General features: G+C 40.6%; 1 protein-coding gene across 1 annotated transcript in view; it reads left to right on the top strand.

Moving 5' to 3' along the window:
• ITPR2 (inositol 1,4,5-trisphosphate receptor type 2) overlaps positions 1–16,007 on the top strand; it is a 261,890-nt gene that overhangs the window by 96,184 nt on the left and 149,699 nt on the right. Inside the window, exons 22-25 of the mRNA XM_075759160.1 lie at positions 8,957–9,150; positions 12,015–12,147; positions 13,068–13,125; positions 14,645–14,810. Coding sequence (XP_075615275.1) covers positions 8,957–9,150; positions 12,015–12,147; positions 13,068–13,125; positions 14,645–14,810 — 551 coding nt within the window. The remainder of the gene's footprint in view (positions 1–8,956; positions 9,151–12,014; positions 12,148–13,067; positions 13,126–14,644; positions 14,811–16,007) is intronic.

Here is a 16,007-nt window from a genome sequence, read left to right as displayed (position 1 = left end):
ATGCATACTGCTTAGAAGCACCAGTAGTAGGACTGCTACTAGAACAGGGTTGAGAACAAGGTTGGACCTGCCATTTCTACGGTTCCTGTTGGTCCTTTGTGACCAGATTTAATCTAGGACTATTAGAAAAGACTATATTGTCTCAGCCTTTCATCCGTGTCTGTTAGCTGCTCTTTTGTCTAGTTCTTGAGGCATACTTTGATTAGCAGAGCTAATGAGGCAGTGGCTGCCTGGCAGACTGAGCAATGATTTATGCCAGCAGTTTACAAAAAAAATTTAAAAAAAAAAAAAAAAAGAAGAGTTTACAAGAGAAAAAAGATCTAACCCTGAGGAAAGTTAGCTGTGTTCGTCACAGATGTCTATAGTGAAGCATCTGCTGTTCAGTGCAGGATTTTGTCAGACCAAAGGGGAGGTCAGTCTGAGAGTTTAATTCTCTGGCATGGATCATTTCTCTTTCCTCCTCCTTCTTTCCCTCATCATGAGACTTGTACATTAAAGTGATTCCAGAGACCATTGCTCTTCTAGGAATCGATATCCATTTCATAGATGTAACTCAGCTAGAAGGCTTGATTCCCATGATGCTTTTTACCTTCAAGGCCAGCATGCTGATGTATTTTTTTCTTTGTCTAGTGTCCATGGCAGGAAAGCTGTATTTTTGACACTGTGGTTTTGGGGGATAGGCAACATCAACAGAAACTGCAGAATGTCAGGAGGTGAAGTTTGGTGGAGTTTACACCGTGGCTAGGCAGCAGTGAATTTGCATGGAAAAAGGGAGGGCTTGCAGATATGCTGTAGGTAAGTGGAGGTTGGGGTGGCCATATTCATTCAGGGAGTGAATAGCAAATGTATGTGTATTGCATATTGTGGGGGTTTTGTCTGTTTGTTTGTTTTACCTCATTAGTTCTGAGGGCTGTGTAAAATGTATAAGTGGCCTCACCTTCTGCCCGTAATGTCATGCATTAGGTTTTCTGTGAGGCTTACCTGAGGTCAGCTAGTTATTGAGCGATGAAAAATGGTTTAATGAAGAAATAAAGTGTGATTCTTGGCCTGTTTATGGTAGGTTCTGCAGTCTTTATGAGAAAATTCTGTAGAAAACCTGTAAAAATTAATACCTCTTTCATAAACAGAGCTGTAAGGCTTAATGCTTCTGGCAAATAATATACAGCTCTAAAGGGTTTGAAATAAAATGTGTTCCTTTAGGTACTGAAGTGTTGTTATTATATGTCTTAAAAATGGCTATAACTTTTCACGCAGGAAAAATTAAATTGCATGAAGCAGTGTAGCTAAATCAACAAAGGCAAAGAAACGTAGAATTAAAGCTGCCATTGGGTTTTAATTTAGCCCTGTGTAACTAGACATTGCTGTGCATATGGTTCCCTGCCAGAGGATCCCCGAGGACTGGCAGCGTTGCATGCTTTAAGATGGCACTGAAACTTTAAGAAGGTTACGGTGGAGCAATAGTACAGATCTCACTGAAATCCACAAAGTCAAGGCCATTTGGAGTCAGGGTTCCTGTTTCAGCAGTCATCAGGAAAGTGGCTTGCTGTTATAAGTACCATCTTAAAACCTGGTTGAACACACCTACGCTGAGGCGTGGGTTGAGACAAGGTCAGCCTTGCTGAAAGCTCATGATGATGATGGTAAAAGTTTGGGACTTTCAACAACACGCTAGATGTCTCCTCACGTAGCAGTGAGCTTGGAAACCAGCCTAAAGGTTCCCTGGAGCACTGGCAAAATTCAGTTTTGCCATACCAGGGCTGCAGCTGGTAAAAGTTAATTTTCGTGGGGAAAAATAAGAGTGGCTGAGGAGAGGACTGAGAAGGCTTTGGGACTTCATTGGGTGGATGGGGAGGAGGCCTGAAGGGCTGTGGTGAAAGAAGTTGGCGTGGCAGGGAGGGACTAACTATGTTGGTGAAACAGGAATAGGTGCTGTCAGTCAGGCCGGGGGGAGCTCTGGGTGGTGGTGGGAGGTAATGGGCTTCAGACTGAGGGGGTGGAGTGCACCCTTCCGACGCTGTTGTCTTCCTTCTTCCCTCCTCAGCAGCACTGAAGGCAGAGGAGGCTGACTGGGGGGAAGGCCAGACCCCTTCGTATTGCTACACAAGGCTTGGCTAAGCCTTGATTCACCTCTGAATGACTTGCATACTGTGAGGGAGAGAAGATAGGGTTTTCTTTTTTTAATGGAGCAATGGTGATGGTAGATAACAGTTGATGCAGGGATTCTAATTTTAAAATGATATTAGGTATAGCTAAGCCATCTTTTCTGCCCAGATCTTTCCTTCACCTGCAACTGGGAGAGGTAGCACCCTTCTCCCACCAGCTGAGGTGCTTGGGAAGGGACCTGGGAAGGTTGCTTAGGATTCTTGCAGTCCTGTAGAATATTTTGGCAAGTGAGAGGAGGCTCATGCATAATGGAAGTGGAACGGGAAAACCTCTAATAAAGTAGTTCTTGCAGCTGCCAATGCATCATCTAGATGGGACTGGTGTTGCTTCATACCTAGGGATTCAAGCCACAGCTGAACATTACCAAAAGACTTCCTATGGGAATGATGGGGAAAGCAGGAGGAACTGAGGATGGGCCATCTTCTGAGTTTGTTGGGGAAGGATGGCTTTCAGAGGCTTCTGGGTCTCTTGGTACCTTTGCTATTTGGAGCTGATACATCCTGTGCGAACGTTTTGGTTTAGAAATGGATAATCCCCAAATTTAGAAAAGAAGTAGTTTCAAAGAGGTGTGTGAAAAATGTGGGGTCATAGGGCAGCTTATTCCCTGCAGCCCTTCAGCCTCAGCACTTGTTTGAGGAGTAAGGGGGTTGGTGTTTGTACATCCTGTCTGGCTTGTGTCCTGCTGCATTGGAAGGGAAGTGTTTTCTAGGAGGTATTTGGAAGAAGTTGAAACATCAGGTCCTTCAAAAGTCCTAGTCAAAAGCATACTCAGGTATGATGAGATCAGAGATTTGTCTCTCTGATTTCATAATTATGGAGACAATGCAAGAAATGCCACATTTTTGCAAAACCTTTGACTTGTCTCCTGTCCCTCCTCCCCCTTTTTATATAAGCAAGATTGAACAATGTATTGAGATTTTATGGGCAGGTTAATGAAAGTTATTGGAGCAGTGGATGCATGTACATTTGTCTTTTCTGGTCATTTAGTACCAGATTTCTTGAAGAACCCATCATACGTCAGCTCCTATTTAGGTACTTAGTTTCCAGAAACATTGAGCATCCATCTTCTCCAGTCCCTAATGAGAGATGTTGGGTGTTAAAATCCTTTTGGAAGTATAGACACCTTTTACATTTCTGCATAGGGAGATGAGCACTGTGGAAAACTGTTCAAGATAAAAATGGCTGAGCAATTTTGAGTCTTAGGAATCCATCTTTCCTACATCTGTGTTGAAGAAGACTGAACAATAACGTTATGAAGAGCAAACTCTGTCCCTTTGTGGCACTAGGGACCAGATCAGGTGCACATAGTTAATTTTTAAATAAACAAGGCTGCATATCAGTTCCCTGGTGTATTGGGGATATCTGTGGAGTAGAGGGCTACTCGCTGTAAGGGTATCTGCCAGCCTTTGAAACTGTCCATTGTGTATTCACATTCAGCTACCGCACAGTTCTCTGCGCTGTTTGTGAAATACCTAAAATGCTGCGGGTACTGGAGAGCAAACTGAGGATGCTGCATAGCAATTGGCTAGGAACGATTTGAAGAAAAGGCATGAATTGCCAGCTGCCTTTGACAGTTGTTTTTCTTTCTGAATATGGTATTTTGTCACTTACCATCCATACAGTATTACATAGCAGATTGTTGTTTACTTTTATATTATGCTTTTAGAATTTTTGCAACCAGTAAATGACTTATCAAGGAAAATATGTTTATGTAGAAAATGAAGTGTCAAATTATCCACTGTTTCGATTACTTGGGTGGTTGTTATTTTTTCCCCATAATTGACTCCTCTGAAAAGTCTTTCTTCTGAGATAGGCTGCTGTGTTGTCAATCGTGCCAAATTGTATGAGATTATGTGCTACAGTTTTGTGACAGAAACTGATATTCATTAGGAAGTTGTGATCACTGTAATAAAAAGTAATGAAAAGGAGATGCACAGTTGTCTTTTCAAAACATGACAAGCATTCTCTTCTTTCCTCTTCTTTCCATGCCTGTCAATCTGCAGTTCCTTTAAATTACCACTTGTGCATACAGTGATTTCACTCTTCCATTGGCTAACCTCGTGAGACCGTACATTGAACAGGAGGCATTTCTAATGGTTCCGCTGCTTATGGAAGGTTCTTGGCATCTGACTTGCCTTGGCAGAAGGAGGAGCAGAGAGGAAGAATTGGGGAGAGGAAGGGAAAATTGGAAAAATGAAAGAAGATTCATGGAGATTGCTTTGCGTTCTTTTCCTCCGTTGGTCAGGCACAGCTCTGAGCACTTTTGCAGTGGTTTGCTGGTGAGAGAAATGGTTGGTTGCACACACTAGCACCTTACAACATTGCAATGACAGTTCTCTCCCAGCCACACTTCTCAGCCATATATAAATGATAATACCGTGACTTCAAAGAGGACAACAAAAGGTGGAGGTCAGCAGGTTAAGGGTGGCAGCACCATATGAAGGCAGGGCTTAGGCTTCTCTTCATTTATCTCTAGCAAAGTGGACAGAAAAGTAATCAGGGTTCACATTTACTTGCTATCTCTCCTGATTTAGCTCAGTTAACTAGCTGAGGCAGTAAGTTAATTTTTCTTTGGGCATTGGTATTCAGGAAGCACTTTGGAGCTCTAACTAAGATCAGAGCTCCATTGTTTTAGTCATTGTGTGCATATGTACTAAGAACTTAAATCTTTTTTATCGAGCCAGTGTATTTTGTCTTGCATTGTTGCAGACTTAGCTGACATGCTGTCAGTCACTTTTTAAGCCGCAATAACCTTTCTGCATGCCTTACCTCAGAGACTCATACCCTTTCCTGCTGAGATAACTGTATTAAAGCCAAGAGAACACAAAAGCATAGCAAGAAGAAATGACTCACTAGCAAGACTGCTGGCCCCTGATGTTTGTGAGTGATGGATTTAAATCCATGCTTAGCATGGTCTAGACTTCCAAGGCTGGACAGATAAGACTGAGCACCATGAGTGCTGATCACTGGGGGATCTTTTGGAAGAGAAGCTACTGCCCGCTCTTTATGTACATGAATGATCTTCGTAGCTTCTTTTGAAGAATAGAGCAGTTCCTTCCAGTGTTGAGATGCAGTCAGCTGCTTCATTGCCAGGACTGAATGTGCTGGTTGACTGCTGTCTACTCCTAAGAGATGGTTACATTACATCAGCACTTTACAAAACATCTTAAAATATCTTCCCTGAAAAGAATGCTGAATTGGTCCAGTTGCTGTATTATTTTCACTCTGTGAACGTTCTCCCCAAGCCTCCTCTAAGTTAATTAAAAGTAATAGTCAGCATCAGGCAGTTAGTTAAAAAGTTTTCCAAGATGGGTTTACCCATGACACCTTGTCTCTCTGCTGTCATTGACAGAAATAATGCAGTATTGAGTCACTACCCATTGCAGCTGTAAATACTAAGCTGGATTAAGTAAACTTTTCTCTGACTAAAATACTTTCCTATGCATTAATGAAATACAATTTGAAATGGCAGTGATAATAAGTACCACCTTAATCCTCCTTTGCTTTCCTGCCTCTAGCTGTTTAGTTGCATGAGGGTCAACATGATGTTGTGGACAGAGGGTTTATCCTTGTTACTGATGCTGTTGGGAAGCAGCTTCGTAGCTACCGCTCACTGGTTTGTACCATCTTTTACCACTGGTGTTCTGTGGGCAAGGGGAAAGGACAGCAGTCACCTCATCTCTTTTTATTTCCTAGATGCTTTGGCTGAGTGCCTCCCAGTCTTTGTTATATCAGGCCTCTCGCTGTCCTTTTTAGAGATGGAGCAAGTCTCCTCGTTTATGGAGGTGATCCTGAATGCAGAGACACTGACTGATGTGCTGGTTGACTGCTGTCTACTCCTTGGTCACAGAGGGAGTTGAATCCCACCCCCTGCGGTGCCTCTGCAGCCCACCAGTGGTAGCTGAGAAATAAGCAGGATGTATGCTCTAGGCAAAATCCCAGCTTGCTTTCTCCTAGAACATGAGGTCCACCCAAGATGTTGCCTGACTCCTTGTCCAAAAGACACTACATTTTTTGTTAACTTTACGCTGAGTGGACTGCAGTCTTGAAGGGTGGGCAGGAACTTTTCAAGATAAAGTGGAATTCTTCTGCCTCATTTGGGACAAGCTACAGTTGTCTCTAGTTTTTGAGAAGAATATCTTCTGGACTTGTCTTACACTTAAGTGGTTTAATTATCAGCTGGCAACCCCATTGACTCAAGTTGTTTTGTACAGAATTCCTGAGCTTTCCAAATAGCAGTGCCTCTATTTATATTCACCTCTGTACAACTGAGTGAAAGGGATTTTGAAAACATGTTGAGAGAGAGAGGATGGTGACTTCTCAACTGAGATGCAGATCAGGGGTATTACAGGCCACAAAGCAGGTGCACAAACTATAGGCCTTGTTGGGGGCTTATCAGTCAGAACTACAGACAGGATGATATGAATGAAGTAATTTATTTCACAGTTTGAAGATGAAGAAAATGCAAAAAGTCAGTTTAACTGAAGCTACTTTAAGGGTTGAAGGTCCTCCACTTAGTAATCTAGCTTTGCATTGGTGCAATGAATGATGGTCGATGCAAATAAATGTTTAGCACACTGGGAGGAAGGGAGGGAAGAGAGAGATCCCCATACTGTGTTATTCCCCAGCTGTTTGGTTTGGTTTGAAAGGAAAACGCACCATTTTCATTTTGTAGCAAGAAGGGTATTTGGAATGATTTTATTTCCTTTATGCTGGTGTAAGCAGTTAGGCAGGCACAGAAAGTTATCCTAATGTGAGGATCTAGCCCTTAGTTTGACTTCTAGCTTTTTTTCCTAATATCATGCAAAGTCAGAAATAAATTTTTTCCCTCCTTTGTAGAGACTTGAAGTATTATTTTCAAAAGACTGATTCAGAGTGATTGTGCACCACACTGGATGCTGAATAAGACCTCAAATGTGACACTAATCTGCCTCATTCACTTTGAAAAAGCAAATTCTTTGTGTGTTTTCCTTTTAAAGTCAGGGCTGAAGGCATCCTCTTTCCCTGCATGCAGTACTTGAGGTCTATGGACTGAAGAAAGAAAGGCATAAGAGGAGAGTATTGCTAACAAAATAAAATATAGCTTTGGCTTTTTACAGCAGATTATCTGGGAAGAGGGTCTCTTCAGTGTGAGTAAAACTTCTCAGTTGCATGGTGATTAAAGTGTTCTAAAAGACGTATGAGAACTATTCAGGCTTTCCTCAGCAAAGCTACATTTCCTCCATTCTTTTGTTTGCCTTTGGTGTAGTCTAGGTCTTGGCACTCTTTCTGCAAAGAGATGCTATCGTTCCCCTCTTTTCTTCCATTCATTCAGATCTGTGCTTTGCAAGAAAGGAAACTAATTCATGTAGGTAGGTAGCATGATACGCTTGTTCCTTCTCCCCACCTTTGGAAGATGATGGTCATGGATTCACTGAGATGCTTTTCATATCAAAATTCACTATAAAGACCAACCAGTATAATCTATGGGAACAGATGGTATTTCTTGGTAGATTTTGCTGAACTGGCATCAGTGACAGGTACCATTACTACTAGACTGGACTAATGTTTTTTGCCCCAGCCAGCAACTTAGCACTACACAGCTGCTCACTGTGGGATGGGGGAGAGAATTGGAAGGGTAAAAGTGAGAAAACTCCTGGGTCGAGATAAAGACAAAGTTTAATAGGTAAAGCAGAAGTTGCACACCCAAGCAAAGCGAAACAAGGAATTTATTCCCCACTTCCCATGGGCAGGCATTCAGCCATCTCTGGGAAAGCAGGGCTCCATCATGTGTAACGGTTATGTGGGCAGACAAATGCCATCACTCTGAACATCGCCCCGCTTCCTCCTCCTCCTCCTCCCAGTTTTATATGCTGAGCATGACGTCATATGGTATGGAATATCCCTTTGGTCAGTTGGGGTCAGCTGTCCCAGCTGTGTCCCCTCCCAACTCTTTGTGTACCCCCAGCCTCCTCACTGGTGGGGCAGTGTGAGGAGCAGAAAAGGCCTCAACTCTGTGTAAGCACTGCTCAGCAGAACGAAAACATCCCTGTGTTACCAACACTGTTTCCAGCACAAGTCCAAAGCATAGCCCCATAGTAGCTACTTAATTTCTTGTAGTGTGACATATGAGATGCTTGGATAGTCTCCTTCCAGTTTCTGCAGTGCCAAAAGCAACCTTACTGTAAAGCATGTCTACTATGTCCAGTCATCATGGCAAAGACATTAGTGGGAGTAGGTATGGAAAATGAAGTCCTCCCATGTGTCTACAAAACAAGGTCATAAATTGCAGCAATAGAAGAGATAAATGAAATACCAATAAAAGTTTTCTAACAATAAACACAGTCAAATACTGGAATCACTTGCCAAGGGATGCTGTATAATGTGGGATATGCGGCATTTAAATATTCTTAAAAACAGGTTGAACAAAACTTTCAGAAATGGTTTTAGATGTAGATAATATATCTTCAGACAAAGGAATGGATTAGGTGAACTACTGAGATTCCTTTTGCTCAACTTTGTATGATTTCTTGAACATATTAACAGAGCTGTGGAAAGCTTTTGGCATCTTTTTTGTCTCTTGCCCTGTAAGAAATGATCTTTTGGAAAATCAGTGTAGAAAATTGTCCCTAAACCATTGGGTAATTTGAATGAATTCCTTCTCCTGAGTTTTGATCAGGATTGAGAACTTATTTTTCAATATGCCTGTTAAAACTGCAAAGGGGTTTGATGACATGGGTGTATGTTTGATATACAGCTTTGCAAGCAAGCTTTACTGATGGGAAATATGTATGTGTTTGTGTTTAATGCATAGGAAACAACGTTATGAGGACCATCCATGGTGTAGGAGAGATGATGACCCAAATGGTACTGAGCAGAGGATCTATATTTCCCATCAGTGCCCCTGATGTACAGCCGAGCATTCACCCAAGCAAGCAAGCCAGCACCTCAGACAGTGAAGATGTCATCGTAATGGACACCAAATTGAAAATCATTGAGATTTTGCAGGTAATAATGATTGGTGGAATATTACATAGCAGCCATTTCACACTTATTCACATAGTGGCAAGTTCTGTTACCTGCCTCCATACTGTTCACTGGGCTGATCATTGTAAAAATAAGACTTTGATATGAAGAAGAATACTCCTCTGTGTGAACAACAGTACAATTGTGATCCTCACTCTGTTACACCTACTTCACTGCAGAAGGAAGCAGATGCTGTAGAAACTGTCACTATAACTGTGAAAAGGCAGAACTTGTAATCTACCTCACTAACGTTTTCTGAAGACAGTGTGTCTGTTTCCAGTCTCATTAACACTCATTTTACAGTGGGGTAGATGATTTGAGTTTGGTATTTGACTTTTCCTTTACAGTAATTTGGTGAAGGGCAGAATTGGATCTAGGCCCACTGAAGTCATGCAAAGCCATGCACTTTTGAAGTCCATTTCAGATTTCCACTGTTAGATTGAGAGTAGTCTGTGGGCTGCTATGATTTTCTCCCAGCTGAACTGACAAGCTATGTGACACTAGCATGCCTCCTGAGATATAATTTTCACTTTGTGCTATTAGTGAGTGAAGTGGCGCACATTTGTTCTGTATATCAAATCCTGGTTTCGGCAACACTTATGCCCTGAAGGAATGTTTCAGTGTTTTCTACAAATTCTGCAGAACTGTTGGTACCATTGTCACTTTTGAAGGATTCCATTTGTTCTGACTGCTTATAAATAATTTAGATTACCTTAATTACTCATCATCTGAAAGACTATTAATTGTTAGATTGTCTGCAATACTGCATACTTTGGTTCCAGAGCTCCTTTAGTTTACGGCTTGCGGTGAAGGACAGAGTGTTAGGAAGTTATATCACCTAAATAATACCATTCATGTGTATTACTTCTCATTTTCATTTGTTTTTTGACTGAGTCTCTCTCCGTACTGTCTTGCTCTACTGGTTGATGCCTAGGAGGATGATTCCAGGACACCAAACTCGTCCTGTGCATTCACCTCATCCTGTGCATTCCCTGTCTGTTCACAGGCAAAAGAATCACATTTTGTGTCATCCTTTCCTTTTTCACAGCATATCCAGCGCAAGAGTACCCGGGCTTGGAGAGCATTTAATCCTAATCTGTCACTTAATCTGTGGTTTGTTAGTTATGGTTTAGTCACGTTGTCAAATTACTGCAGATTAGCACATTGTCATATGTTGAGTGAATCACAGCAAATGTACATATGTATGACCTTAGTTCACAAGAAACACAAAATAATTCAGTTTTGTTTAATATGCAATGAAGAAGGATTAATTTAAATCATGTTACCTTTCATTACTGTGCTATTACCCTAAAAGACGAGTAAGAATATTTTAGATTTATTGTATTATCATACAATAAATGGTGATATCATACAATAAAGTGGTGATTAAAAGTATTATATTCTAAGAAATATTTCAGTTTATAAGAATTTAATTCTCAATATATCCTCTTATTCCTTTAAGTAAAGGCATTTTTTACTTAACAGTTTCCATTCTGTAATCAGCCAGAATTAAACAGATGGCCTGATAGACTTAATTGACTATGCGTGGACTTGGGAAATTTTTATTTTTAAAAATCTTGCTTGTACAAGTTTGTACCCCCTTTTTATAGGGTAACTTGATCATAGAACCAAAATAAACCTGCCTTTTTTTCTTTTTTTTGTTAGAAGATGTTAAAGAAAAGAATTGTTTCTTAAATGGACAATTTATTTTCGTTTAGATGGTATAGTCCTAGTTACCCTAGTCAAATGCTATTACAGCACTCTAGGTCTGGGAAGCTTGTCTAGCTTTAGAGATCAAAGAAACAGGTTGCCACCATTTGCTAAGTCATCACCTGTCGCCTGAGTCTCGGTAATTTAACATACGTGCTTTCATCCCCACTGACTGCAGAATATGTTAAATGATCTTAAACCTCTATCATTGTACACTTAAATTTACTGTGGGCAAGAAGCATAAGTGTGGGAAACGCTGAAACTCAGTGGATGGGCAGTCAGTTGGTGTAGTGTCAGTTGTATATGTGTCAGTCCTTAAATTGGTACGAGTGTCTCCCCCCAAGTTATTTTCCTCACTCTTTCAATGTAAAAGCAGCACTTCCAGGTTTGAATTAGCATTTTTCCAGTATGAGTTTCCCATTTCACAGCTGAGGAGCAAAAGGCACCAACAATGAGAAAAAAGCAGAGCGTTGAGCAAGGAGGATCTCTGCTACCATTACTGTGGTAGCTTCCAAAGCCAAAGGAGGTTTTTTTTGCCGCATGCTGGCAACACTACTAGGACCTCATGGAGGACATGCTGTTTGCTCCTCACATCCTCAGCTGATCGGTAGCAGTGTAAAAAAAAAACAACAAACCAGCCAAACAATACAACACCGGGCTTGTGCTTCACTTCGCGGGAGCCTGGAGTTACTGCAGCATCGTTGCCCTTGGCTGTCAGACATCTGAGAGGGTGAGCCTTGAGCCTGCTGTCTTTGCTCTCAACCACACTCCACGTCTTATCTTCATGGGGCATTAGAAGTCCAGCTGAAATGTGAAATAATTGGATTCAGCATGGGTTTGAATGTACTGATCTGGCTTGCAGGCAGTGAGGACAAGGCAGTGTGCTGGAGCCCCTGGTCAAATCCAGTCTGCTGCTTAGTATTCAGCAGTCGATAGGGTATTGTTCAGTATGTCTCAGGATGGTCGGAGGGAAGAAAGAAATCACAGAAAACTGATAAATGTAATGGATTCTTTTTTTGTAGTGGACATATGTACTTAAAAAAATAATGTATCCCTATACATTCCACCACAGAAAAATCCTAACCTGCGTTACCAAAGGCAGCAGCAAAGTCTTATTTTAAACTTTTTTCTTGTAGTTTATTCTCAGTGTTAGACTGGACTATAGAATATCCTACATGCTGTCTATCTATAAGAGGGAGTTTGGGGAAAACAATGAAAATGTTGATAGCTCTACAACATCCCCGCCTGACACACCAGGGACTGCCTCAGGTAAATGTCGTTATTGTATTGCAACGTAAAATAATTCTGTGTAGACTACTGCAAACAATGAACTCAACTACACCAGAAAAATGCATGCTGCTTAAAAGTTAAAAAGCTTGTGGAAAAATGAAAATCTTAAGGAATCCCATAAAAATAAGATTTTTGGTGGCCTATACTCCTCTAACAAAAATGTGATTCCTTTTTCCGATGATGAGAACTTATTCTCTTATTTGTACTCTTCCCAAAACACTGCACGATGACAAATGCAGTGGAGGGTAGATGATTGGGAAAAAATGATTGGGGTTGGATGAGGACGGATTTCAGTGGGGTGAATGTGGTACGGGAATGGAGCGGCTTCCCAGGGAGCATTCCTGCACACACAGAAGTGCCCCAAAGGCTGACGGCTGTCTGTGTGACCACCTTCAAGTAGGGGAGAATTGCTTTAATTGGAGGTGCTGTATTACAGGGGGGTGGCTTAGCAGTACTAAATTTTTAAGTAGTAATGTATATTAAAGCTATTCTAAAGCAAAATGACGGTGTGGTAAATGATTGGCTTATGATAAATATTCTGAAGTTCATGCGTCTCAGTTACCTGTTCTGTGGGGGTTGGCTCATCTAAAAAAAAAAAAGTTCCATATTCTCTGTCATTTATGGGTCACTGGTGGTGGTTTGTATGGCTCCTAGCACCACAGGGCTCTGATTCATCACTACAGTTTGGTTCTCCCTCAGTAATAGCAACACACAGTTTAACTCTGGCCCTTGTCTTGTTTCTTCTCTACTACTCTTGCAGATAGCGAATTTTGCCTAGTTAAGAATGTGTAGTTAGAACTTGATAACATCTGCTTTAAAGAAGGAACAAGGTTCTTTTTTGCTGTGCAGATTAAACAGTTATGCCTGGCTTTTTAAAGTTTATTTTTATTGTCTTCCAGCAATTGTTCCTGACATAGATGAAATTGCAGCTCAGGCTGAAACCATGTTTGCTGGCAGGTATGTTATCTGAAGTTTTATCTCTATTCTCCTCTTTGTTCACACTGATATTTCTCATGGACAATCTCTGTTTATTCCATATGTGTTTTCATACCTCTTTCTCTTCCTTTGACAACTACCTATAGACAGAAAAGTGCCAGAAAAGACCTAGGTTTGAAACAAGCAAACAGCCCAGTTGGTATGGATGGCTGTGGGATGGGAAGTGACCCCCCTTTTAGTTGTAAATTGGTAGAAAGTTTTTGCCTTGTTCCTAAAGGCAGCTGGGGAGTGGTGTACAGGTGTATGGGGCTAAAATACACTAATTATTTATTTCTCTTATAATGCCTCACATGGGTGTTTTTAAAGAAAGACCTTTTCTTGGTCCACCTTATGGCTGTAGCCCCAAATTTCTTGGATGAGTAGGTTACTATTGACCCTCAGTATTTCCCATAGATTACATGACCAGTTGTCATTGCACCTCATCTTTGAACTTATTAAGAAAGTTATCGCCAGTAATCTCTTTCATATGAGTCCTCAAATCAACTGTGGACCACTTGGCATGATCTTCTGGATCACCAAAGGCCTGTAGATCACAAGTTATGCTTGCAGAGTTTTGGAAGTGGTTTCAGCTATGCTGTGAACTAAAGAAAAAAGAAAAAAAAAAAAAAACATGGAAAGTATCTACACTGGAGAGTTATTACCATTATCATTATATTGGTTTAATTTTATGGGTATAATTATAATTATACCGGTAAAAATGAATTCCATTTAGACAAGGCTGTAGACTTTAATTTTTTTTCTTGGAGCTAGGGAGAAGGATCTGCAGTATGGGCGTTCTGATCTTTACTCTCTCAGTCCCTTGTGCGTTCTCAATCTTTACCAGTGAGAGCAATGCCTCCAGTCCTCTCCCTGAACTCCCGTAATGCAAAACGACACACAGCCTTTGGCATCTGCATCTTTAAAATGAACAGAGAGACTGAATGGTTTCTTGGAAACATTATTTCTGCTTTAATATGTTAAGTGTAAATCTGCTTTCTGCCGTTCCAGATTATAAATATGATTCCAGAAATATGATGCTTTTGGCAATTCTTACTATTTTTGAGCTTATTTTTTCTTAAATGAAATTTTAATAGCAGCTGAAAAGGGAAGGGGTGAAAAGGAAAGGGCCAAATTAATCTCTGATGAAATGCTGTTTACTTCAATTAATTTGGATTGAGAGTGACCTTGGCATAATTTATCTAAGACACAAACAGATGTTTTTGCAATATGGATTTTAATCACAATATTTGACACATTTCATACATACATTCATTCCGTTGTGTCCATTCTGCTACGAGATTGCTGCAATAGCATGTAACTGTAGGATTAAAGTCCTTATAAAATATTTTAGTGATGTTCACAGTTTACATCCTGCAGCATATTTGATTTGGTTTTAAGAGCTCTGTGAAGATTATGTGTACATGCATATTTATGTCAAAAGCTTTTATTTTTTCTTATTCATTTTACTTTATTTGGTCCTCTTTTCCCATTTCTGTTGCAGAAAGGAGAAGAATGCTGTTCAGCTTGATGATGAAGGGGGCAGAACTTTTTTACGGGTCCTCGTTCACCTCATCATGCACGACTACCCTCCTTTGCTCTCAGGTGCTCTGCACCTGCTGTTTAAGCACTTCAGCCAACGAGCAGAAGTTCTGCAAGCATTTAAACAGGTAGGGATGGGCAGAGCTTTATTCCAGGAAGCGGCCTGTGGGGAAAGTCTTTTCCAAAGGCTGCTTTACTTACCCAAATTGCTGTTTGTAGCATGACAGTGTTATTTCCTTAAAGGTCTGGATTCAGCAGAGATTTTTTTTTTTTTCTTCCCCACTAGTGCACGTTATAACTGTGCATGCAGAAATAGTTATTTCTAGCACTGCGTTCATTACTAAAAACGTAGGTCCGTGGTGACAGCCGGGACACACGCATTTCGCAGCGAGACATGATGTAGTGATCTCTCACAGACAGAGTTGTTAGCTCATGTTTTGCAAGCAGTGTATCCGTGTCAGCAGTAAGACTTTCCTGTCTTTAGGGCTACTTAGGCTGGTTGTAAAGCTCTTTTGTTATTCATGTGGTGTTTCTAGTTCTAATTCAGGTGTCTTTGCCGTTGTGCTTCACTGCATGATAGAGATATACCCAAATAACAGGAAGGGAGTACTACAGCCAAGCCTGTTTTCAGCATTTATTCATTCTGCTTGATATCGGTGCATGTGCAGGCTCCATGTGTCAGTGGATTAGGATGGGGAGATCTGATGTCATGGGGCTGGATGACAAAGACATATCTGTTACGTAACCCTATATAACATATGTTGATAAGACCATCTGATGCTTATTTCAGGAGTTTGATAGCGTGTTGTTTCATCATTATGTAAGATAGGGAGGTTTCTCTTGTTTAAAAACAGATGAATGATAAAGACCTGGAAAGCTTTTGTTTAATGTTTTTGCAGTGTAGCATAATGGCCTCCGACCAGATTGTTAAAAGTTAAGCCAGGCTGGTTAGTTGCATAAATAGCTGTTATTCCCGGGTAAGCAAGGGTTGAGTAACTTAACACGTTTTTGTAAAGATAGGAAAAGGCTAATTGACAAGTAAACAAAAAAGACTGTAGAAAACATGGAATATGAATGTCTGTGGATGAGCAGCATTCATAAATTCTGTAAAATAACAAGGGTTTACTAAGCTAAAAGAGAAGATGATGGCAACTTTATATTACAAAATAGTGAATATTTGCCTGAGAGTAGTGATTTTTTTTTTTAAAAAAAAAGTCCCTATCGGTGACCGTAGTCTTTTACATAAGTGTGATTTTTTAATAGTGCTTATTGATTTACTGTAAAGATTGTTGTTAGGCTTTTTGTATATTATCTTCATTAACAAT

This window comes from Balearica regulorum, chromosome 1 (assembly GCF_011004875.1).
Source record: "Balearica regulorum gibbericeps isolate bBalReg1 chromosome 1, bBalReg1.pri, whole genome shotgun sequence".
NCBI lineage: Eukaryota > Metazoa > Chordata > Aves > Gruiformes > Gruidae > Balearica > Balearica regulorum.
This window is presented reverse-complemented; position numbering and strand designations above follow the sequence as displayed.